This window comes from Ochotona curzoniae, unplaced genomic scaffold (assembly GCF_017591425.1).
Source record: "Ochotona curzoniae isolate NIBS_2020 unplaced genomic scaffold, NIBS_Ocur_1.0 contig_517, whole genome shotgun sequence".
NCBI lineage: Eukaryota > Metazoa > Chordata > Mammalia > Lagomorpha > Ochotonidae > Ochotona > Ochotona curzoniae.
The window spans coordinates 6,746,546-6,772,377 of NW_024466454.1; the positions used below are offsets into that span (position 1 = coordinate 6,746,546).

Below are 25,832 nucleotides of genomic sequence, written 5' to 3' on the forward strand. Positions count from 1 at the left end.
GCACCAATAGTTTCCCAAAACCCTCTTTGGCCGATTTTCATTGCTGCACACATAAACTGCCCAAGTAGTTATTCTACCTCATGAATTCCCACCCTTTCTATCCAAAGTTCCAAGTCAGGCTCTCCTTGCTCTTAGCTGTATACAATGGCTCTGAAACCAGTCTGGACAAAATTCTAATCTACCACTACCATCTTCCCCTAGGTATGTGTGGTGTTTTGAACATTCTCTCTTGCACAATCCCTCCAACACAACAAGGATCATTTTCTCACTGTATTTTTACAAAGGTCTCTCCTTTTTATCCTGAGTCCCTCGTAGGCAAAAACTAATAGCCCAATGTCCTACTACCAGTTATCAAATAAGAAGGCATGGTACAGTATCTTATATTGAATACAAACCCAACCCATCAGCTTTCACATCACCCAAGAATTCCATTTTTGAATGCCAAACGATTGTTGTTAAACAGTATGTGAAAAATCCACTGCCAATCTTGATGAAAAAAAATCTCAATTTTTTTCTTTGAAGCTAGTGCACTAGAAAAAAATTAGCCCTTAGTAACTTAGTTATCATATCAACACTGATTAGTATACTTTCTATAGCTTGGTCTTCATTACCTAGTGTTGAATTACTTGCTCCAGTGCACAAAGCTTGGTAAAATTTTCTATCACCCATAACCACCTGCTTCTGTATCTAACTGACCTGTCTGCACCAATTCTTCTGATGTAAGTTCTACTTTTCTAAGATGCCACAGGATAAAAACTCAAGCTGGTTAGAAATGATGCAAACAGGCCCTCAGTAGGATTAGTTATTGCTGCCATGACTGAAGCATCATGATCCCGGAATGTCCATTCTGACCTGCTCAGTGACCCTCCCTGCTTACTCTATGGTTTAACCAATACCAGCACTGTTTTTCACTCCAATCTGCACTCAACCAGGCCTACCTCAGTGAATTCAAACCCTCCCCACAAAGTTCTGTGATAGTCCAAATTAGAGTTTGCATCTTCTTACTTAACATGAGGCTACCTCGAATTACATTCTACTACATTCCTAGCAAGTCAGATGTATAATATATGATGTGATATATACAATGTAAGACAAAAATCCAAAAGTTGATGGGGACATTGAACTGGTAAGGGCCAAACCCACCATTAAATAGTAAGTTTTACATTTTATCAAAATGTGCCCTCTGCTTTTAGTATCTGATGTACATTATTCTCTACATTGTAAAGTGGCAATGAGACAAAGCAGTAAAAAAACAGGCACCACAAGGATTTAGACACTTAAGGTAAGCTCAGAGTGACTTTTAATATGCCAATCAATGCTTGTAAAACACAAGTCAGACAGACAAGTGCAAACATGTTTTAAACCAAAATTTGAGAAAACAGACAAAACTTTCCCCTGACATCTGTTAGCCAATATTATTAGTCAAATGGCTAACTACAGATAAAATATATCGTGAAAAACTTGGACTAGTCATAAGTCATTCTGGCATTTCAAACAGCTATATACAGTATTATGCAGATCACTTTATGTACACAAATATTGAAGGACAAGACATTTAAAAACAGACTAATACAATCAAGTACAAAACTTGGGAGGAGAAAGGAGACATTTTTAAAAAGGGAAGGAAATTACTATAGAAAAAAAATATTACACAACAGTAATAATTACACTACATTAATACAGAATTCCAGGAGTGGGGGGAGTGGGGAGAGGGAGGAAGGTGCATTTTTTTCAATGCACTAGCTTCAAAGTTCAAAGAGAAAAAAACCCACAAACAGCTGCTTTTCATCAAGAGCAACTACATATTTCACATAATTGTTTCAAAAGAAAGCCTATTAACAACGATGATTGTTTAATGCTACAATTTTACAGCAATGACAAAACTAAAATAGCAGCAAATTCACAAGGCAATACTTCCACAGAATTATTCCATGGTTCATGCAATGCCTACAAAGTGCTCCCAGTTGGATATAAGGATAATTCACAATTAAAAAAAAATAAGAATAAAAAAGTAACAGAAAATTGACACACAGGTACACAGAAGTCTGAGTTTCTTAGCATTCTCCCTTTCAAAGGGAAGCTGTATGTAACTAAAGCCCTGGAGTCCTTTTGGCAGTCACTACAGGGCAAGCCACCTTTGTTTACAATGCCACAGCAATGCAAGCAGCATATCATCACAGTGGTTAACCTGGGAAGGATGAACTAATACCCAACAGTGACTGCCATCCTACAAAAGACACACCAGTGAGTAACACTAGTCGAAAGCCTGATAGAGCCATGTCCAAAAATCAGCCTTCAACTGTAATTTACAAGTCCTAAAAGGTATTTCAGTAAGACAACTACTGACACCAATTGAGAAGGTAATTCTTAAGTGGATTCTAGCAGTGATTTCAACCTAGCGTTTTCTCGTCACAGTTTTGGGTGGGCTGGTAAGGGAAGTGAGTAGCTCAGTATATGGTGAGGCTGACAGAGCGGTTCATTTTCTTTCCAATAAGCCGAGATGCTCTATTACTCTGGGTGGTGGACCGAGTGGCCATCCGGTCAGTGAAGAGCGCTCTTTCCTCAGCTGCAGCTTTTGCCATCTGGGCTTTCTTCAGTTCTCTAAGAACATAAAAGTAAGACACAAGACTTTTCACCTGCTGTGTTAATCCTGGGAGGGAGTCTAAGAAGTCAAACATGAACTTCATTACCAACTGGGAAATAGTCACATGCATTCATTTGCCTAAGATGCAACTGAAAAAACAAAAAGTACATGAAACTTGAGCTTCTACTCAGCCTTAATTAATAATTTTATTTTGTCCTTGAAGTAAAATATCACATATTGGAGCTAGCGCCTCTGACACCAGCATCCCATATGGGCACAGGTCATGTCCTAGCTGCTCCACTTCCCATCCAGCTCCTTGCTAATGGCCTGGGAAAGCAGTAGAGGACAGACCAAGTGTTTCAGTCGCTGCCACCCAGGCGGTAGACCCAGAATAAACTCCTGACTTCAGTATGGCACATGCTAGCCTTCATAGTCATCTGGAGTCAATCTGCAGATGGAAGATTCTCTCTCTCCCTCCTCTTTTTCAAATAAGTAAATCTTAACAAATATTTAAATATTTTTGGGCCCGGCGCAGTGGCCTAGCAGATAAAATCCTGACCTTGAACACGCCAGATCCAATATGGGCACTGGTTCTAATCCCAGCAGCTCCACTTCCCATCCAGCTCCCTGCTTGTGGCCTGGGAAAGCAGTCGAGGATGGCCCAAAGCCTTGGGACCCTGCACCCGTGTGGGAGACCTGGAGGAGGTTCCTGGCTCCTGTTCGGCGCAACACTGGCTATTGCGGTCACTTGGGGAGTGAACCATTGGATGGAATATCTTCCTCTCTGTCTCTCCTCCTTTCTGTATATCTGACTTTATAATAAAAATAAATAAATTTGAAAATAAGAAATAAATATTTTTAAAAATTATGTATCTGTGAATAAACAGGCACAATAAAGATACTAATAACTTTTGGCCTAAAACATAATTTAAAATTAAACTCTAATTTATATTACAAATTAACTTTTATAGAATTAGAAATTAGAACTTTATTTCTGTGCCTAATCATCCATTTCCCATATGGGCACTGTTTCTAGCCCTGGTTGCTCCACTTTGATTCCAGCTCCCTGTTCGTGACCTGGGAAAGGAGCCTAAGATGGCCAAATGCCCTTGGAACTCTGCAGTGATATAGAAGATCAGGAAGAAGCTCCTGGCTTCAGATCAGATCAGATCAGCTGCAGCCAATGCAGACATTTGGGGAGTAATTCAGTGGATGGATCACTAACTCTACCTTTCATTTTTCTTTTAAAAAAATTTATTCAGTTTATGGAGGAGGAAAAGATCTTCTGTTCACCGGTTTACTTCCTAAGTGTTTGCAATAGCCAGAGCTGAGCCAATCCACATCCAGGAGCCTGGAGCCTCTTCTGGGTCACACACACGGGTGCAGGGTCCCAAAGCTTTGGCCTATCCTCTACTCTTTCCCAGGCCACAGGCAGGGGGATGGATTGATAGTGGAACAGCTGGGAACCAACCAATACCCATAGGGGATGCCGGCACATGAAGACAAGTATTTACCAAATCATCAACCACACTGGGCCCCTAATCCCACCTTTAAAAATTTAAAAGAAGTTCTGACTTGTATGAACTATGACATAGCAAACCATCAAAACAGTGATTAACATTTAGAATAAAATCTCTATATTTTAACTAAATCTAACATTTAATGTAAAATATTTTCAAATCAGTTTTATCAGGTTAAAATCAAAATGGCAGAGTCTGGGGCGATAGACTATTACTGGCTAAGTCCTTGCCTTGCAACTGCCGTGATCACATAAGGGCACTGGTTCGTGTCCTCGTTGCTCCACTTTCCATGTCTTTTACTGAGAGCCTTAAGTCATTGCTCATTAAAATCTTAGAAGTAATGAGAGCAAGAAGGTAACAAACAACACCGAAACCCTCACTTACTTCTGCAAGAGTGAATTTTTGAACTTTTCCGCATTCAATTCTATTCTCAACTGTTCCGCACTCTTTCTAGAAGTAGACAGCAGCACAGAATGCTTTACCAGTGCCTTTGCTGAAGGCCGCCGCTCAGGATCTGGGTGAATCATAACCTTAAAAAGGAAGGTAAAATTCAGGTAAAGACATGCAATTCAGTAAAATATGGGACTGTGTTCACAGATGGCTTCACATATACAATGCTCACTTTCAGCAACTCCATAAATTCTTGTGAAAGCACTTGTGGTATCCGAGGCAATCTACCCTGTCTGATTTCATGCCATTGGTCTCCATTTCTTGGAAGAGGTTCAGCACCAGCAGCACATACCACCGTGAGAGCAAGGGCGAAAATATCTGCCTTTGGTAGATGGGTGTAGTTCTGTAAAGTTAAACACATATGTAAGGGAATGCAAAAGTTGTCAAAATAAGATTATATCTCAATGACTTAGAACAATATCAGGACTAGACTAAAAATACATTCCAGATCTAAGAACCTCTGCAAAATACTTATTGCTAAGTTTAATAAAGTAATATACACCCTAGAGAGGGAAATAAATTAGGCAGTTAAAAACATGTCTCAGCTGCTCTACTCCCAATTCAACTCTCGACTTGTGACGTGAGAAGGCAGTGGAGGATGGCCCAAGTCCTGCACACACTGCACCCACGTGGAAAATCCAGATGAAGCTCCCAATCAGCTCAACTCTGGCCACCGCAGCAATTTGCAGAGTGAACCAGTGGATGGACGATCTTTCTTTCTGTCTCTCCTCTCCTCTCTGCCTTTCTAATAAAAATAAATAAATCTTTAATTTCTTTCTTTCCAAATTTAATTCAGGGGCCTGGCATAGTGGCCTAGTGGCTAAAGTGCTCACATTGAACACACTGGGATCCCATATGGACCCGTTTTAATCCTGGCAGCTCCACTTCCCATCCAGCTACCTGCTTGTGGCCTGGGAGAGCAGTCGAGGATGGCCCAAAGCCTTGGGACCCTGCACCTGCGTGGGAGACCTAGAAGAAACTCCTGGCTCCTCGCCTCAGACCGGCTCAGCACCGGCCGTTGCAGTCACTTAGGGGTTAATCATCGGATAGAAGATCTTTGTCTCTCTCCTCTCTGTATATCTGACTTTCCAATAAAAATAAATAAATCTTTTAAAAAATTTACTTCAAAGGCAAAGAGAAAGCCAGAAAAAAAAATCTTTAATTTGCTACTTCACTCCCCAACAGCCAGGATTGGGACAGGTTGAAGACAGAAGCCTGAATTCAACCCAGGTCTCCTACACGGATGTCAGTGGCCCAAGAACTTGAGCCAGTAGAATGCATCTCTAAGAGGCAGAGTAGCTAGCACTCCAGTTGGCACAATGAAATAGCAGCTTAAACCACTGCAACACAATGCCTAGCCCTGTTCTTTTATGACAAACCCAATGCAACACATAGGACAAACTCCTATCTTTCTACCGAACCACTTGCAGCGGCTGACACTATGGTACAGCAAGTTAAAACAAGTGCTTGCATGTTGGCATCCCACACTAGAGGGACAGCTGGAGTCTCACTGCTCCATGTCCTAGCCAGCTCCCTTCTAATGTGGATCTTCACTCATGTGGATACAGATCTAGACTCACAGCTCTGTGGCCATCTGGGAAGTGAACCAGCAGATGGAAAACTCTCTGCAACCCTGCCGTTCAGGGAAATAAATCTACAACCTCCCCCACCCCTAAAGCACACACATACATACATCCCTGACTCCATTTCCTGACCCCAGCTTCCGGCTAATGCAGGCCCGCTAATGTGTTTCTTGGGATCCAAAGCTCAGGTCAGGGATGGCTTGGTTCCTTTTCTTGGTTTTTCCCTAAACATTTATCTATTTATTCATTAATTCTTTTTTTTTTTTTAAAGATTTATTTTTATTATTTTTTTTCATTGGAAAGGCGGATATACAGAGAGGAGAGACAAAGAGGAAGATCTTCCGTCCGATGATTCACTCCCCAAGTGAGCACAACGGGCCGATACTATGCCGATCCGAAGCCAGGAGACTCTTCCTGGTCTCCCACGCGGGTGCAGGTTCCCAAAGCTTTGGGCTGTCCTCGACTGCTTTCCCAGGCCACAGGCAGGGAGCTGGAAGGGAAGCGGGGCTGCCGGGATTAGAACCGGCGCCCATATGGGATCCCGGGCGTGCAAGGCGAGGACCTTTAACCACTTGCGCCACCGCGCCGGGCCCCATTAATTCTTACAGATTTATTTTTATTGCAAAGTCAGATATATACAGATACATAGATCGGAAGAGAGTCAGAGAGAAATATCTTCCGTCCATTGATTGATTCATTCTCCAAATGACCGCAATGGCTGGTGCTGTGCTGATCCGAAGCCAGGAGCCAGAAGCCATGAGTTCTTCTAGGTCTCCCACACAGGTGCAGGGTCTCAAGACTTTGGGCCATCCTTAATTGCTTTCCCAGACCACAAGCAGGGAGCTGGATAGGAAGTGGGGCTGCTGGAATTAGAACTGGCGCCTATGGGATCCCGGCACGTCCGAGGTAAGGACTTTAGCTGCTAGGCCACGGCACCACGCCCAACATTTATTTTCTTATTTGAAGGTCAGAGGTACAGAGATGGAGACACTGAGACAGAGATCCATCTACTAGTTCACAGACAGATGTACCATCCAGATCTGGGCCAGGCCAAAGCCAAAGCCAAAGCCAAAGCCCCCAGGGCCAGAGGTTCATTTGGGTCTCCCACATGGATGGCAGAGGCCCAACCACTCGGTTCATCTTTCACTGCTTTTTCTCAAGGCATTAGCAGGGAACTGGATGGAAAGTGGAGCAGCTGGGACACAAAGCTATGTCCGTATGGAGTGTTGATGTTGCAGATAAAAGCTTTACTTACTATGCCACAAATCTGGCCCAATGTTCTGGTTTCAATAAGGAACAGGCATGCTCACAGACTGATCCTAATTGTTTGAATCAGAATCCATTCTGAGGCCTTACTCCACTGCGAGGGATTGATATATGAGGCACACTTGTTGCCTTCTTCATAAAAACATTAGTACTGGGCCCGGCCCGACAGTGTAGCAGCTAAAGTTCTCGCCTTGAATAAACCGGGGATCCCACTGGCGTGCTGGTTCTAGTCCAAGCAGCCCCGCTTCTCATCCAGCTCCCTGCTTGTGGCCTGGGAAAGCAGTCAGGGACGGCCCAAAGCTTTGGGACACTGCACCTGCATGAGAGACCCGGAAGAAAAGCTCCTGGCTTTGGATCGGCTCAACTCTGGCCCAGCAGACAGAAGATCTTCCTCTCTGTATATCTGACTTTCCAATAAAAGTAAATCTTTAAACAAATAAAATTTCAATCTACCTGGATCTATATTTCTCCATCAACTGATACATACACAAAGCAAATAGTACTAAGTTTTACCTCCTGTAAAACTTCATTTGCAAGAAAACGACTATCCCCTTCTTCAACCTGTGGACTAGAAATCCTTGTCACATGGCCAAGATCACCTGTAAGTGATAAAAACAGTCCAGAGTTGAAAATGAAATATCCTCTCTATCTTAACTTGGTAATGTGGTTATGTTTTTTTCATACCTATTTTAAACATAACTCCGTTCGGTGACCATTCATCTTCATCTCCTTCTTCAGAGGCAGCATTTGGAATTGAAGTTCGAGATATGAAAATATTACCTGACAAAAGAGTTTAAGTCATGTCTATCAGAATCATCCAGAAAGGTTTAAAAAAAATGCAGATCTCACATTCTGCCCCAAACCCAATGAGTAGGAAACCCAAGGCAAGGAACAGGGATGGAGGCGTTGTCTGGGAACATATTCTGTTTCCTGGCACTCTTCAACACCTGGAAACCTCTGTATTACAACCTTGCCATTTGCATACCGATCTTCTGCAATTTTATTAACTAAGAAACAGCACAAAAGATGGTAGCAGTACTTTTGATAACGACTAAATTGCCCAATTTTAATCTAATGCTACAAGGTTCTGGGTAAGTGAACCACAGATGGACAATCCCTGTAACTCTTTCAAAATAAATACTCAACTATGTGAACAACATTAAAAATGCAAGAAAAAAAATTGAAGAAAAAATGTAGGGGATGAGAAAACTAAAAAAAAAAAAAATGGATAGATGGATAGTCAGGTGCAATTCATAGTCTTGAAACAGATACTAATTTTCACAAATCAAATGTCCACTAGGGAACATTTTTAACATAGTCTTGCCTAGGCTTGTCAGATTCCCCACCAGAATCTCATTTGAGATTATATCATCCTATAAGACGCAGCAAATTTTTGTAGCTTTTAATAAAAATTAGTTTGGTTATCTGAAATTTTGGAAGGAACAAAAAGTAAAGGAAAATAAAATCCAACAAATAGGTCAGAGTTTCTAAACAAACTAAATTTTTTAGTGTTTATAATGAAGTTATTCTCTATAACCCCAAATGATATAATCAGAGTATCTGTAATACTTACTAGGCTTTATATCCATGTGAACCAAAGACATTGAATGAATGTATCTGAGGCCCCGGCCAACTTGCAAAAGCAGGTCCTTCAAATCGACTTCAGTAAAGTAACTCATGATTCTGTAGTTTTCACTTATAGCATCGGCTAAACTTCCACCTACCAAAGATAGCAAATATTAATAATTTTCAAATGATCTTCATTCCATCTCTGAATGACAAAAAATTGATATTTTATAGGTCCTGCTACTTTCGACTTATTTGTAAAATCAAATTTTTTTCTCTCAACATTCAGTCAGGTTCCTTTGGTTTGAGTCCCAGCTCCACTTCTGATCCCAGCTTCCTGCTGATCTGTATCCTGGCTGGCAGCTGGTAACAGCTCAAAGGCTTGGGACCCCCATCCACCACAGGCCCAGACTGTTGCCAGTTCCTGGCTTTTTGGCAAGAAGTGCGGCATTTGGTAAAGGAACCATGAGACAGATTTTTGTTTTTCTTTCATATAAAGTGCAGGAGTAAGTCTCTCTCAGATACCTCAGCATCTTGTTTGTTTTCTCTCCTAGAGTAAACCAACATTATCACTTTAGTGGGTATTCCTTTTTTTTTTTCCCCCAGATTTATTTTCATTACTAAGTCAGATATGCAGAGAAGAGGAGACACAGAAAGGAAGATCTTCCATACGATGATTCACTCCCCAAGTGAGCACAACAGCCAACGCTATGCCGATCCAAAGCCAGGATCCAGGAACTTCTTCCGGGTCTCCCACACGGGTGCAGGGTCCCAAGACTTTGGGCCATCCTTGACTGCTTTCCCAGGCCACAAGCAGGGAGCTGGATGGGAAGTGGAGCTGCCAGGATTAGAACCGGTGCCCATATGGAATCCTGGCATTTTTTTTTTAATAAGATTTTTACTTTTTATTATTTTTTCATTGGAAAGGCAGATATACAGAGAGGAGAGACAGAGAGGAAGATCTTCCATCCGATGATTCACTCCCCAAGTGAGCGCAACGGGCCAATACTATGCCGATCCAAAGCCAGGAGCCTCTTCCGGGTCTCCCACGCGGGTGCAGGTTCCCAAAGCTTTGGGCTGTCCTCAACTGCTTTCCCGGGCCACAAGCAGGGAGCTGGATGGGAAGCGGGGCTGCCGGGACTAGAACCGGCGCCCATATGGGATCCCGGGCATGCAAGGCGAGGACTTAACCACTTGCGCCACCGCGCCGGGCCCGGATCCTGGCATTTTCAAGGCGAGAACTTTAGCCGCCTGGCCCCATGCCCTGTATTCTTTTCAATTTCTGTTTACACAAATGTAGCACATATTCATTTCCCAGAAGAGAATTCTAAGCCAATGTTATAAGGCTCTCACTTTTTTCTTCTTTTATATAGAATTCTTTATTGTACGATTCAATCATAATGTATTAATACCCTAAACATTGTGAAACTGTTTTTAAGCCCTTACTACTTCATACTATGCTCTGATAAATAACCTTGCCAACAATCTACAAAATTTTTTTTAAAGATTTATTTTATTTTTATTGGAAAGGCGGATATACAGAGAGGAGAGACAGAGTGAAAGATCTTCAACCGCACGGCTGGAGCTGAGCCAATCCGAAGCCAGGAGCCTCTTCTGGGTCTCCTGCTCAGGTGCAGGGTCCCAAAGCTTTGCGCCATACTCAACTGCTTTCCCGGGCCACAGGCAGGGAGCTGGATGGGAAGCTGGACTGCCAGGATTAGAACCGGTGCCCATATGGGATCCCGGGCGAGCAAGGCGAGGACCTTAACCACTGCACCATCATGCCGGGCCCAACAATCTACAAATTTTAAAGCCAGTATTTTAAATTTAAAACCAATATTTTAGTACAGTTTAAATTTATATTATTCTAGCTATAGTCACATCAATCTGGTTTTACACAATTAGTCCAAACACTCAGTTAATTGACCTAAACTTTAAGAAACTGTGCAGGTTTATGCTTTATCTCACATAATGAGAAACTGTTTAAAGCTGCTCTACTTCCCATCTAGCTCCCTGTTGTGGTCTGGAAAAGAAGCAAAGGATGGCCCAGGTCCTCAGGATTCTACATACACATGGGAGACCCAGAAGAAACTTCTGGCTCCTGATCAGCTCAGCTCTAGTCACTACAGCTATTTGGGAAGTAAATCAGTGGATGGGAGAAATTTCTCTCTGTTTTTGTCTTTCCTTCTCTCTGTAAGTTTGTTGTACTAATAAAAATACATTTAAAAAAAATATTTTAAAGACTTTTAAATATTAGAAATAAAACAAATCAGAAAGGGGCTAGCACGATGGTTTTGTAGGTTAAACCTCCACCCACTGCTGGCATCCTATATGTGTACTGGTTCGAACACTGACTGCTCTACTTCCCATCCAACTCCCTGCTGATGTACTTGGGAAACAGTGGGAGATGGCCAAGGCTTTGGGCCCTTCCATATATGTAAGACCAGGAAGAATTCTGACTCCTGGCTTCAGACTGGCCCTGCTCTGGCTGTTGTGGCCATCTGGAAAATGAACCAGCAAACAGATCTCCATCTTTTCCTCTCTCTAAATCTGCCTTTCAAATAAAAAAATAAATAAAATCAGAAAGGTCAATGATATACTAGTCACAAAAGGAGGTTCTACAATTTGAAAAGACTGAGAATCAAGATGGCAGAATAGGTAAAGCACACATTTAAATGGACGGAAAAACATTAGTCAGCGTGAAGAACAGAGGGCACATTCCAGGAAACAGGAGAGGACGGCACAGGGGTACCTGGAGACTAATAGACACAGGAAAGCAGCAGACACGATGATGTGGTGTTGCAGTGACTGATACTCTAGCTGATATATGGGAACTCAGTGGGAGGGGACGGAATTGGAAGGGGATAAGGGAAATCCCAGGGCCTATGGAACTGTATCATAAAATAATAATAATAATAATAATAAAAAGACTGAGTAATAAATCATCAAACATAGTTTATTTAAATCTCTGAAGAGATTTCATCGTGCTTGAACCAGCAAGATTGGTAGCAATTCAGAACTGTTGAACCATCAAAACTGCATGAGCAGGACCCTTGGAGCATGACCCATGTCGGGGCATACCCCACATTGGGGACTTGGGAAGGGCAGGAGGCTGGGTGGGGCTTTTCCTTTTATCTCTTCACTTACTCCAGATACAGAAAAAAAAGGTATTAATGTGAAAACAATGGTCTTACCCACTTTCCTCTAGCCCTTGACCCTTTGTGCCCTAATCAATTATGCACACACACACACAATATATATATATATATATATATATATATATATATATATATATATATAAAGATTTACTTATTTACAAGGCAGATTTACACAGATAATGGGACAATAAGTTATACATCTGGATACCTTGATGTTAAGTATGTACAAGTGAACTGGTTAAAAAAGAAGATTCTAGAAGGAAGGTCAGATGAATCAAGCTGTCTCAGATGAATTTTTATAAGAATTTGGCTACTGCCTTTGTAACATGTCCAGCAACTACAGTTGGGCCAATCCTTCTACCTCACTGTTAGAATGGCAAGTGAGGTAAGAAAAATGAAACTCATCTGACACTTCATGTTTTCTTCCCAGTGACAATATTTTCCACGATTAATACTTGTGGGTCAATAGTCATGCTTTAAATGCAAATTATTGCTTTAGAAAATACTGGAAACTCAAGTCACAATTATAAAACAATCAGCATGTACAAAGCAATAACAGTGTGAAACTGTGGAAAAGACTGAATATCAGACTTTCTAGGACACTCAGAGTTTTGTAGAGAAAGGGTAGAAAAGGACCACAGGCAAGATTTGGCTATATAACTATAGGAGGACATTGTGACCCTGGAAGGTCAGCAAGCACAGGATTGCAGTTCATTGGACAGTATTTGCATGAGAACAACCAAATGGCTACAGCATGTAAATGAGAACACCTGGTGTAATATACAAAACAAAAGGAATTGCAATCAACAGTAGATGGGTTTTGTTGATGAGCTCAATACTTCCTCCCCTACCCCATACAGACTCTCAGTGTATAAAGTCTAATGCCCCTAATAAACTTGGGCTTTGACCATCAGTCAGAGTCCACCCGTGTTATTATCGGTTCTGTGCACCAAGCCCATCGCTGCGGGACAGCGACATGTAACAACAGATGTCTGTGAGGACTAAAAATCAGACCATTTTGGTAAAGACTGACAGATAACCGTTGAAGGGTTTGTTGAAAACTGGAGGCTATACAGGGATCCAAAGTTAATCCTACACATGCTTGTTTCCTTTCATTTTGCAGGGACAGGAAGAGGAAGGAGAGAGGAATAGATAGGGAATACAAACTGGCATGCTGCTCAAAGAAATCCTTGAAACCAGGGGACTAGCTTTGGAACTAGTTAATGGGTAGTGGCTGTGAGAATCTGGATGACAAGCTAGGACAAAACTGACACAAATGGAAATGTAGGGCCCTGCGGCGTGGCCTAGTGGCTAAAGTCCTCGCCTTGAAAGTGCCGGGATCCCATATTGGCGCCAGTTCTAATCCTGGCAGCTCCACTTCCCATCCAGCTCCCTGCTTGTGGCCTGGGAAAGCAGTCGAGGACAGCCCAAAGTCTTGGGACCCTACACCCGTGTGGCAGACCCGGAAGAAGTTCCTGGATCCTGGCTTTGGATCGGCACAGCACTGGCCGTTGTGCTCACTTGGGGAATGAATCATCGTATGGAAGACCTTCCTCTCTGTCTCTCCTCTTCTCTGCATATCTGACTTTGTAATAAAATAAATAAATCTGGGGGAAAAAAAAAACAAATGGAAATGTAGAGGACAATTGGGCTGATGCTCAAAATAATACATGAAGTGCAAGAAAACTGATCGTATTTAGTTTCTACAGAAGCATAAATGGTAAAAACTAATATAATAAGGCCTAAGAAAGAAATGAACAACACGCAGTTGGAAGGAGTCGGAGTCACCCTTGTTACATACTTGTATGGTATTTGGTAGAACTGTGTCTGTACTCTAGGATTTGATGCAAGACAGAATCCAAAAATGGTGACCTGGTATACCTGGTGAAGAAGATATTTCTCAGCAAAATACTGAAAGAAATATGTGGCTACTTTATAATTTGCTTGCAGGCCTACCACAATGGCTCAATGCCTAAAATGCGCACCAATTTGTGTCCCAGCTGCTCTACTTCCATCCAGCTCCCTGCTAATTGCCTAGGAAAGCACTGGAGGATGGCTCCAAGCCTTGGGATCCTGCACCTGCGAGACATCTGGAGGAGGCTCCTGGCTGCAGATCAGCTCAGCTCCAGCAATCCAGCCGTTGCAACCATTTGGAGAGCAAACCAGTGGATGAAAGACCTTTCTATCTCTCCTTCTCCCTGTAAATGTGATCCACCTTTCCAGTATTAATAAAGCTATTTACATATCCACATGTTTGAGAGGCAGAGAGACCCAGACGGATAGACTTCTCACCTATTGGTTCATTCCTCAGATGGCTCACAATAACGAAAGGAGGGCAGAGGTGAAACAGACTGAAACATCATCCACTCTTCCACAAGGGTGGATGTAACCCAGCCATCACTGCTAGCTCCCAAAGTATGCATGCTGATTCAGTAGTCACAGGTGCGAGTACAACCCATTCTGACGGGATATCAAGAAATTATTCAAAGACGGAAGCTATCAGGCCCGGTGCTATGGCTCAGTGCCTAAATCCTCACCTCTACTTGCCGGGATCCCATACGGGCGCTGGTTCGTGCCCTGGATGGCTCCACTTCTTTTTCAGATCCCTGCTTATGGCCTGGGAAAGCAGTGGAAGATGGCCCAAACCCTGGGGAGCTGCACTTGCATGAGGAATTTGGAAGAAGCTCTTGAATTTGGATTGGCTCAGGTCTGGCCATTGCAGCCACTTGGCAGTAAACTAGCAATGGAAGGGACCTGACGATCCAGACATTAGTATTTGCTGCATAAGACCACCAATTCTAGCACATGTGCCCAAGTGCTGCTCACCCACTGCAGTACACAAGCCATCAACCTTGGCAGTGTCCATTCCTATGGTGTAATTCTGCAGACATTCAAATGCAAGAACCAAAGGGACATGGCTCCCTGCAGCTGGATTTCACAGTCCAGAAACAGGTAGCAGTAGCAGTGTCCTGAGCTAAGCCTACTCCAACGCTGAGGGAGGGTTCCCCCAGAACCGTGGAGGTCCAACCCCCAGTCCCAAACACTCACAATCTGTAACATGCAATCGAAACAGATTCTTTAGCTTTATATCATCTTCACTGCTGGATTTTACTAGGAACGAGCTAACCCTTTCTTCTGTTTTCCTCCCATTCAGAGTGGGACTGTCTATCCTGTGCCAGTTCCACCACTGTATCTGCCAAACAAATGATTTTCACAGGCTCACAGGTAAAAAAAAAAAAAAAAAAAAAAGCTGCAGGATGTACTGTGTCTTGAGCCTCTCCTGTATCCAATTCAGATGAGACTGCAGGCTCTGGATTTATGAGTTAATGATGGAATAAGACTTTTGGAACTACTGGAATGAAACTGCCATACAATATTTCATTCTGTGGCTGAGAATCAAGATGGCAGTATAGGGTAAAGACATGTTTAAACGGACAGAGAAACATTTAATCAGGAAGAAGCAGAGAGGACATATTTCAGGAAATAGGAAAGGAAAGAACAAGAGCAGAGGGGTACCTAGAGACTGACAGACACAGGAAAGCACCAGACACAGCAGTGTGGTGTTGCAATGAATGATATTCCAGCACGGTGATCTAAACTCCACCAGCAGCCAGAACTCCACCAGCAACCAGGTGGGAAGGGACTTTGGCTGGGAGCTTGTGAGGTGAAACGAGACAAAGAAATGTCCATCCTGCTGGTCCCTTTGATTTGACCAGGAGCAGAGACAGAGCAGTAAATCTCAGGCAGTGTGAGAAGAGTGGATTTCATAGCCCAGTCAGCCCCTAGAGCTGAACTGGGCGCCATTTTGCGTAAGGAGGAAAGGACAAGGGAAAGTACGGGTGTGCTCTGAGAGGGAGTGAGCTCATTTCTGACTCAGTAAACTGCAACTCCGTGGAATTCTACGGGATCCATCCAGGGCAGGTCTGAGTAGCCCTCAGATGTGACGGCCAGCAGATCAAGATCTGTAGTGGTAGCACGTCAGGCGCCATTTTGCGCACTGTGGCAATAGCTTTGGGACTGCAGGGGACAATAGTGAACTGCCATGTGCTGAGCTCGCGAGAACTCGCTGAGGTCCTGCAGGAAAATAATACCGACTGTGGCATTGTACCGGTCAAAATACGTTCGTGTGGCACCCAGACCTAATATCCAACAGGTTCCAACAAGATCAGCACCACCAACAACCTAACTAGATAGTACACCTGGTGTCTCTCTAAGCCTGGAACCCACTCCAACCGGAAGAGGGAGAAAGGTTGCAGAGACAATGGTGCAGCCTCAGCACGGTATCACAGCAGGTGGAGAGTGGTAAGCCAAGAGCAGGGGCTGTGAAGACCACGGTGGATATCTGACATAAGAACCCAGACCTGGAACTCACTGGAGGTTGTGGCACAAGTGGCTGCAAGCAAAGAGTTGTGCATGAACTGCAATAAGTAAAATCGCATTGGAGACTTGTGGGTGACACAGCTTAGAAACCTGCTCCAAGGAGAAGACTGTGCTAACCAGAAGTACAATGACCAAGAGCAAAAGAAGAGACAAAGGCACAACGGATATTACTGAAAACTCCCCTGCAAAGGAGCAAAATCCTTTGGCAACCTCAGAGTTAACCGAGGAAGACATCAAGAAAATGGGGGATACAGAGTCCATAAGACTCATTTTAAAGATTCTGGTCAAAAATGAGAAGCTCATGCAAGAGTTCAAAGAATTTGAGGAAGCAATAAAGCAAATCAAGGCTGGAATATCAGAAATTAAGAACACAGTAGAGCAAATTACAAGTACAGTGGAGAGTCTCCAAAATAGAATGAAGCAAGCAGAAGAAAGGATCTCACAATTGGAAGATATTTCCTGTCACCAGGGGGAAACAAACAAAAATCTGGAAGCAGAGCTGGATCAGGCCAAAAAAAGTATTCAAGAATTGAAAGACACTATTGAGAGGCCAAATATAAGAGTTATGGGAGTCCCAGAAGGTGCAGAAAGAGAAGCTGAGTTTGCAAATGTATTTAATGAAATAATCAAGGAAAATTTCCCTAACCTGGAGAAAGAATTGGGAAACAAGATCCAGGAGGGACACAGAACTCCCAACAGGCTTGATCAAAAGCGATCTTCACCAAGACATATGATTATCAAGCTCTCTTCAATTGAACATAAGGAAAAGATCCTTAAATGTGCACGTGAAAAAAATCAATTGACATATAAAGGAATGCCAACTAAGCTCACAGGAGATCTCTCACAGGAAACTCTACAGGACAGAAGAGAATGGAGTGACATATTCCAGACTCTAAAAGAAAAAAATTGTCGGCCTAGGATAACATACCCTGCAAAGCTTTCTTTCATCTTTGAAAATGAAATAAAATTCTTTCAGAGTAAAGAAAAGCTAAAAGAATTTGCCTCTTTCAAACCTGCCCTACAAATGATACTTCAAGATGTTCTCTTGACAGAGAAGAGGAAGAGCACCTACCAAAACCAAAGGCAAACGGGAAGAACATCCCAGTAAAAGGACAACAGAAGACTAAATCAATGAACAACCCATTCCTAAAATGACAGGACCAAAGTACCACCCATGTATATTTAACTCTGAATGTAAATGGCTTAATCTCAATCAAACATCATAGATTAGCAGACTGGATTAAAAAACAAAAACCATCTGTTTATTGTCGGGAGGAAACACACTCCAACAAAGATCAGCGGAAACTATATCACATGGGTTTTGTTGTTTTCTGTTGGTTTCATCTCTTCAAAACACTTTCTTCTGATTAAATCATTCAATGACTTGTAGATAATGCAATGGCATCATTTTCTTCAAGAAGGTTCTTGATTTTCACTTCTTCAGCTACACGTTAGTCATTTAATAGCATGTTTTTTAACTTCCTGGTGTTAATTTTTTTTCTCTTGGATTCTGAGTTTGTTTTGTGGCTCTTCATTTAAGGGAATGTATAGTAGTTGTGTAATGAAGACTGTCATATCTAGTAACATGTCATTTAACTTCATGGCATTGTAAATTTCTATTTTTCTTTCTATTGTTGATTTTGTATCATGACTTTTCATTTAAGGGAATGTACAGTAGTTATGAAATGGAGACTATCAACCAGATGTGAGGATGCAGTGTGGTCGGCATCTCTGTTTCCAGACAAAGATGGACTTACAGTGAAACTGTTTATATTATATTTTGACAATAGGATTCTGGACTCTCTGCCATTGTGCATGCCGCAAAGATGAACATATGACTGAGTATGAAGAACTATATGTTAGTAATGATATAAAGGAACTAGGTGGGGGGCGGGGGGGAGGGAATTGGAGAGGGGATAAGGGAATATGGAACTGTATCATAAAATGATAGCAATAATAATGTGAAAAAAAAGTTTATTCTGTGACAGGCATGATTTTTGAGGGCAGGGGACAGAATGCTGTGATTTGTGCTGCAAATTTAATCCCCTATGCAATTGCTGGGAGGTGGAACTGAGCAAGAGATTAGGTTACTAGGGCTCTACCTCCATGAATATGTTCATGTACTTATTGTAGTGTGTTTGTGTAAAAGCAAATGTAAACCTCTCTCGTCCTCCTATTTGCCCCCATGAGATAACAAAGACCCTCATGAGAGGCTAGCATTGTAGGCCTTCCCAACCTCCAGACCCATGAGCCACATAAACTTCCATTACCCAGTGTCAGATATTGAAGAACAACAGAACAGATGAAGGAAGATACACTTATAATTCTATGTCTATGTTCTACTAAGAAATGTACAGTGGCTGCAGAAGGGATCAAGTTCTCCATTCTCACCTACACATTCCTGCCAGCTCTCTGATCTCAGATTTTCAGAGAGAAAACGTGACAGCATAGTTAACAAGAGTGAATTTCTTCAGGGCTCATTTTCATGAGCTCACATGCCTTAGGCTACTCACCATTACAATATTCATTCTGTATAAGCATGTGATCGTCTTCTGCCCAGGCAGAGAAATACCGAACCACGTGGGAGTGCTGCCCAAGCACTGCATGAGCATATACTTCTCTCAAAGCATTCTGCCTAAGAGAAATGGAAAGCAACAGAAAAATAAATCATCTTTAATCAAACCTACACTGAATTAATTTATCTGGAACCTCATTAAGAACAAAAAACAAAAAAGCCAACTTTTCTCCCTATTTGCCTAAGACAGCCTGGTTAAAATTCATGAGGTTTTCCAAAGGTTTCCATCAAAGACTGTCAGAAAAGAAATCCAGGGGGGTAGAAGGGGGAATCCCTGTACCTATGGAATAATATCACAAAACAATAATAATAATAATAATAATAATAATAATAATAATAATAATAATAAATCTTGGCAGGGGCCCAGCAACATGGCCTAGCAGCTAAAATCCTCGCCTTGGATGCGCCGGGATCCCATATGAGCGTGGGTTCTCCCATTCAGCTCCCTGCTTGTGGCTTGGGAAGGCAGTCAAGGACGGCCCAGAGCCTTGGGATTCTGCACCCGCATGGGAGACCTGGAAGAGATTCCCGGGTCCTGGCTTCAGATCCACATAGCATGGGCCGTTGCAGGTCACTTGAGGAGTGAATCATTGGACAGATCTTTGTCTCTCCTCCTCTCTGTATATCTGACTTTCCAATAAAAATAAAATAAATCTGGACCCGGCGCGGTGGCGCAAGTGGTTAAGGTCCTCACCTTGCACCCCCGGGATCCCATATGGGCGCCGGTTCTATCCCAGCAGCCCCGCTTCCCTTCCAGCTCCCTGCCTGTGGCACGGGAAAGCAGTCAAGGACGGCCCAAAGCTTTGGGACCCTGCACTGGTGTGGGAGACCCGGAAGAGGCTCCTGGCTTCGGATCGGCATAGCACCGACCGTTGCGCTCACTTGGGGAGTGAATCATTGGACGGAAGATCTTCCTCTCTGTCTCTCCTCTCTGTATATCTGCCTTTCCAATAAAAAAAATAATAAAAATAAATCTTTAAAAATAAAATAAAACTTAAAAAAAAAAAAGAAAAGAAAGAAATCTTGACACTAAGTTTCAGAAAAGATTAAATTTTACGGTGAATTTTAAGTGCCAATTAGAAAAAGGAAGTTAGAGGCAAGCATTATGGCACACTTGGTTAAATAGCCACAAGCAAGGTTTGCATCCCCTATGAACACAAGTTCAAGCCCCAGCTGCCCTACTGATCCAGCTTCCTGCTAATGTACCTGTAAAAGATGGCCTAAGAACCTGGGCTCCTGCCACCCACGTGGGACAACTACGTGGAGTTCCAGGCTCCTGGCTTCAGCCTTTGTGGCCATTTGGGGCATGAATACATGCATGACAATCTACCTCTAACGCTGCCTTTCACATAAATAAATCCTAAAAAAAAAATTAGACATTTAATCCAGGCTCTAAAATCAGACTATCCATTCTATTTCCCAAATGCTGTAATGACCAAATGGAAAGGAACTGAGGAGTGAGAGACACTTGACATAGTGGTTTTGGTGCCTGTACCCCCCACTGCAGTACTGAGGTTATGTCCCTGTCCTCCTGATATTAGCTTCCTGTGAACGTTCACCTTGGGAGGTAACAGGTGCTGGCACAGATACTTGGGTCTCTGCCACTCAAAGGAGACCAAGAATTATTTCCCAGCTCCTGGCTTCAACCTAGCCTACCCCTAGTCACTGCGGAGTGAACCAATGGAAGGGAGATCTTTGTTCCTCTCAAATACAATGAAAACAAATATTTAAAATTTTTCAATAAAAATAATTTTAAAGGTTTTGTCTAACTTTGACAAATTATAAATGGTTTAGTCAAATTTGTGTTCAAGTGCTAAAAACCTTAATGTGTTTAACATACCAGGCCAAAAAAAAAAAAAAAAGACAAAAGATGTAGTACATACTCATCGACAGATCCAGCCAATGGCTTTTTGGACCGCTTAATGGCATAAATGCAACCATCCAGCCGCTTCACACACTTGAACACAGAGCCAAATTCTCCAGAGCCAATTTTTTCCAGCTCATGAAATTCTGTTGTATATCGTGACTTCATGTTGCTTTCAGTAATTGTAATCCTCTGTAATGAAAAGCATATCCAAATACATATTACAAAGATACAAAAATGACGTTTTGCCATGGTCAAAGGACCACATGCGAAGTTTAGAGATCATCCTGCCTTATGTTTTAGTGCTTACTTAACAAGAGAGAGAAAACCAAAATCTGACACAGTAAAAAGTAAAATTATTTACTTTGGCAGGTCTTGTTTCATCTTCAAACTCACAATCACTGGCTTCCATGTCTTCACCACAGGAACTGAAAAAATATTTAATTTTCCATCAATAAATCTAATACATCCATTTGAGATCTAAAATTTCATCTTGTAAATGAATAATAAAATGGAATTTTAATGGACAAAAACATTAAAGCGTGGAATTTTGTAGTCCTAAGACTCCGTGAGGCTGAAGCCAGAGGCTCCCCTGCGATACACCAACTAGATGGCGTGACATACGAAAGCCAGTCTTTCCAAACCAGCGCTCTCTGCTTGCCTCACTTCTCATATCAGTACATTTCCTGCAAGATATCCAGGCATTTTATGCTTTCCTTTCCCACCCTGCTCCTTTCACAAAGATAATTTATATCTATCTGCTGAATAAAATTAAAAATTTCATAGTATAAGTGTCTATGCCGTTCAACACAAGCTAAGTGTTGATAAGAACACCAAACACTTTAAGGGCCCCACTGCTGTAGCATGTTAAGTGCTGGCATCCCAGGAGTGCGAGTTCAAGCCTCTACTACTCCACTTGCGATCCAGACGCCTGGATCTGGGATTTTTGCCCTAAGTGTTTGGGTCCTTGCCAGCCCAGGTAGGAAATGCAGATGGAGCCCTGGGCCACTGGTTGTCGCCTGGACCAGCCCTGCCCTTTGAGGGCATTTTGGGGATGAGCCAGCAGGTGGAAAAGTGCTCTTTCACCTCTGTTGCTCTGGCAAATTACACATCTTAAAAAAAAAAAACAAACTTTGGGTCAGTGCAAGCTGCAGCCTTTGGAGATGCTAGTTCCTAAGCCATGCCCCAGCTGCTCCACTTGAGCTCCTGTTCCCTGCTAACCAACCTGGGACACCTGGTTCTGTCAGCTCCAGGTGCCGTGACCATTGTGAACCAGCAGATCAAAGATTTCTCTCACTCTCCATAACTTTCAAGTAAGTAAGCTTTTTGAGTAAACCTTTTGAGCAATCTTATAAAGTTTTAAAAATCTTGGTCGGTTTGGGGAGCAAAACTACAAAGACTTACTCATTCCAATACACTCTCTTTCTTCGCCGACACTGTCCTGAGGAATGCAGTAATAAAGAATCCGGAGTAAAAGGGTTAATATTCACTTGGGGAGTCTGTCGTGTGTCAAATTCCCTTTTTCCGGATTTTTCAGTATCCATGAACAGAGAACCACCCCGGAGTTTAACAGAGCTGGAATCGATGCCCCGTGCTTTGGAGAGCAAACTCTGGAGAAGGAAGGAAAAATGAAGACTTTAGGCTCGAGTCCTAGGAGGCCTTCTCTGCCGGGATGCCACCAGCCTAGCCTGGGCCAGGACGTCCAGGTCACAGCACCACTCACGCCTTTGTTAGGCTGCTAACCAAGCCAGCCAGCTACTTTACTAGATACTAACTGCCTCTTTTTGAAAATAACAACAGTAAAGTCAGTCTGCAGCCCAAAAAATGGGTACTGATGCATAAACAGTCCCTTTCGGTGGCCAAAAGTTAACAAACCAACACTTTCAACTCAGTCGAGGCTGGGCCCCACGATGGCTCCCCTCCCCCAGCTAAGCCAGGGCCTGGACGGGCCTTCTCCCCTTCCTGGGCCTCTGCGAGCTGCCCGATCCACAGGGAAGCTGCCTGTTGTCCGCCCAGGGCCTCTCTGTGCAGGCTTACGGCTAACGATGCCCTAAGCACCAAACGCACGCACGCCCTAAGAAGCTGCCCTTTCCACGCTCAACTCACCAAGGAGTGGGGCTGAACGTCTGGGATGCGTGGGTGTGGTTTTCAGCCGGCTGTGTAGCCCACAGCGCTACAAGCGGGGTGACCTGCACACCATTCAACGAGCAGGTGCCACATATCCTGAAAAGATTCCCTCAGCCAATCACTCCAAGTACACCCAAGGATATAAACAAACGCTCACCCAACACTCTACGTCGGGGCGAGCCTGTGAAAAAACCAAAAAGGGCAGCCTTCGCTCACGGGTCGCAGCGCAGGTTCCCTCCAGACCTCAAACTTTCCCCCGTCGCGTCACACCATACTAAACCACAAGTGCAAGGTGTGTGTGTGTGTGTAACCCAACTCCTTTGGCCAGCGCCGCCCAAATTACAGCCCCAATCTCTGCATTTAAAAGGCACCATATGGCTCGGAGGGGTGTCAGGTGGCAGCTCCAGCATCCTGGCAAACCACGTCAACCGCGGCTGCACTGCGGCCGGACGCGCTCGGGGCGACAAATCCTGAGCCACCTGCAAATCCCCGTCGGTCCCCTTTGTCACATCAACAAGTTCCAGACGAGGCCCCCATTGTTCAGTTACATAATCGTAACGGACAACTTCTGGGGCACAGCCCAAAAGAGGGGCTGCCAACTTTTTTTTTTTTTTTTTGGTGGCGGCGCAGGAAAGCGAAGCGGGGCGTGGGGTGCGGCCGGGCGGTTATGTAACCGAACCCGGGCAGCGGCGGCGCGGCCTTTTTTTTTTGTTAAAGGCTCGGCGGGCGCGGGGCCCCGGCCAGCCCAGGCCTCTCTCACCTTGGGCGTGTGCGGCGTGTCGAAGAGCCGCAGCTTACGGAAGGTCTTGTGGGGCGGCGTGCCGGGGTGCTCCGGGAGCGGCGAGCAGGGCCCCACGCTGGCCGTGCGCGCCCTGCAGCCCCGCGGGGACGCGTCCCCCGGACCCCCGCCGCCGCCGCAGCCGCCCACCGGAGAGAAGGAGCTGCCCAGGAAGTAGGCGGCCGCGGGCGATTTCACGGGAGACGAGGAGCCGAAGCCTTCCTCCTCCCAGGAGTCGCCTTCGGCACCGCCGGCCGCCCCGTCGGCGCTCGGGCAGGCGCCGGGCAGCAACATGTCCTCCTCCAGTTCCTCCCCGGGACTGCCGGGGGTCGGGCCGGGCGAGCGGCGGTGCTCGGGACCCGGCTCGGCGGGGCTGCGGGCGGGAGGCAGAGGCGAGTCGGGCTCCTGAAAAGCCGAGTCCTCTCCGGTGCTGTGGCCGCTGCCCTCTTCCTCCTCTTCTTCCTCCTCCTCCTCCTCACAGTCGCTGCACGGCGAGAAGATGAGCTTCTGCCGCAAGCTGCAGGCGGCCGAGGCGCGACGGGACGGTGGCGGCTGCTGCCGGCTCAGGAAACTCATCGCGGGCCTGGGACCGGGACCGAGGACCGGACACCCGGGGTCCGCCGAGCCCAGGACGAGGCCGGCCCAGGGGGCGGGTCCGCCACGTGCGACTGGGCGCGCCGGGACGCGGCGGCTGCGGCGGCGAGACTGCGTGGCGGCGGGCGGCTGCGGCGGCTCACGGGCGCTCGGCGCTGCGGGCTGTGGCGGCGGCTGAGGCGGCGATGGCGGAGGCGCGGACAGCCCCGGGCCGGGCCGCACGGACTGGACGCCGAGTCTGGCCCGTCCGCAGGTCCAGCGCAAGTTCGGGCTCCGCGGCTTCCCGCGACCGTTAACCACGTGAGCGGGCAGCCCACCAATCCCCGCCCAGCTCCGGGTTTGAAAAAACAGCGAGGGCGCGGCGCCGCCCGCGGGGGAGGGCCTGGCTACGCGATTTTGGCGCGAACCGGTTGGCTCCGCCCTCGCCCGGCGCCGCACCCGGTGTAGGGCGGATCCGGGCGCCGCCCGCGGCCTATGAGCGAGCTCGGGCGGCCGGGGGCCCGACCCGGCGCAAGGTGGACGCCGCCCGGGCAGGGGCCGGGCCGGGGAAGCCCAGGCGGCCTCCGGGGAGGGACCTCGGGTTTTTTGGTTGTTTTTTTCCCCTTCCCCAAGCAGAAACGAACGCCGGGGCCGCTGCGGCCTCGTCGCCGCTGCTCGGGCTTGCTGGGGTCTGGAGGGAGAGGCGGGGACCGCGTGACTTGAGGCCCTTGTCCGCGGCGGCCTCTCAGCCTCGGCGTCCCTTCGCGGGCGGCGGGCGGTCACTGCGCGCTCTGGGCGTGGACGGTCGCGCTCCCCGGTCGAGGTCGGAGCGGCGAAATGGTGACGACTCCTCCGGACTTTTGCGGGAGGAGTGAACGGCGGGGCTGCGACCGCCCGCCCGCCAGGGACACTGCGAAGTGCGGGCGGCCCCCTTGTGCTTCAGATTTCCCCTGAGGAGGCCGTTATGGCCGGAGTGGCCCTCTCCAGCCGCCCCAAGGCGGGTCGATGGTAAATAGAAACAGAAGCACAGTGGGCCTTAGCACGCTGCCAGGTGCTGTCAGTGCGACCCAGGGTGTTTATCTTTGTTTGCCAACACGTGGGCAGTTGGCAAAACCACTGACCCGATTAAGTGCAAACTTAAGTTCTCCTTAAGAACTCTAATACTCTATGAAAATGTGATCTGATGCATTTTTTACTGCTCTGACAAGTGTCTTCGGATTTTCTCGTTATAAATAACCGTTGAGGCGTATTTTTGCATTTCTTGCTTGTGGAGCTTTTGTTTTTAAAGATGTATTGCTGTAATATTTTATATAAATATAAGCATATATTTAAAAAAAAAAAAAAGATGTATTGCTGGAGTGGCAATTTCTAAGCACCAGCGTGTAAGCCCCCAGGCCTTCCTTCAGGG

The 25,832-nt window shown here is 45.2% G+C and overlaps 1 protein-coding gene across 2 annotated transcripts; it reads right to left on the reverse strand.

Annotated features, from left to right (window-relative positions):
- Positions 1-1,283: 1,283 nt before the first annotated feature.
- On the reverse strand, positions 1,284-24,639 carry WEE1 (WEE1 G2 checkpoint kinase). Of its 2 annotated transcripts, XM_040989145.1 has the most exons (11): positions 23,834-24,639; positions 22,351-22,556; positions 21,311-21,374; positions 20,966-21,138; positions 19,021-19,142; positions 8,977-9,123; positions 8,088-8,183; positions 7,917-8,002; positions 4,727-4,897; positions 4,489-4,634; positions 1,284-2,601 (listed from the first exon to the last, which is right to left on the reverse strand). In XM_040989145.1, exons 1-11 carry the CDS (start codon positions 24,425-24,427, stop codon positions 2,448-2,450), a joined length of 1,959 nt encoding a protein of 652 aa, XP_040845079.1. In that variant the 5' UTR covers positions 24,428-24,639; the 3' UTR covers positions 1,284-2,447. The 2 variants fall into 2 exon arrangements, with proteins under 2 accessions (XP_040845079.1, XP_040845081.1); XM_040989147.1 differs by lacking the exon at positions 8,977-9,123 and having other exon boundaries at positions 23,834-24,482.
- Between the last annotated feature and the right edge of the window lie 1,193 nt (positions 24,640-25,832).

What these genes read in the sequence shown, in the direction of transcription:
- WEE1 (XM_040989145.1), bottom strand. Translation starts at nt 24,427, where the DNA reads ATGAGTTTCCTGAGCCGGCAGCAGCCGCCACCGTCCCGTCGCGCCTCG. An exon ending in AAGAGAGTGTATTGGAATGA is followed by an intron (nt 21,375 to 22,350) that starts GTAAGTCTTTGT and finishes ATATTTTTTCAG; the next exon opens with TTCCTGTGGTGAAGACATGG. An exon ending in AATTTATGGAGTTGCTGAAA is followed by an intron (nt 4,635 to 4,726) that starts GTGAGCATTGTA and finishes TTCCTTTTTAAG; the next exon opens with GTTATGATTCACCCAGATCC.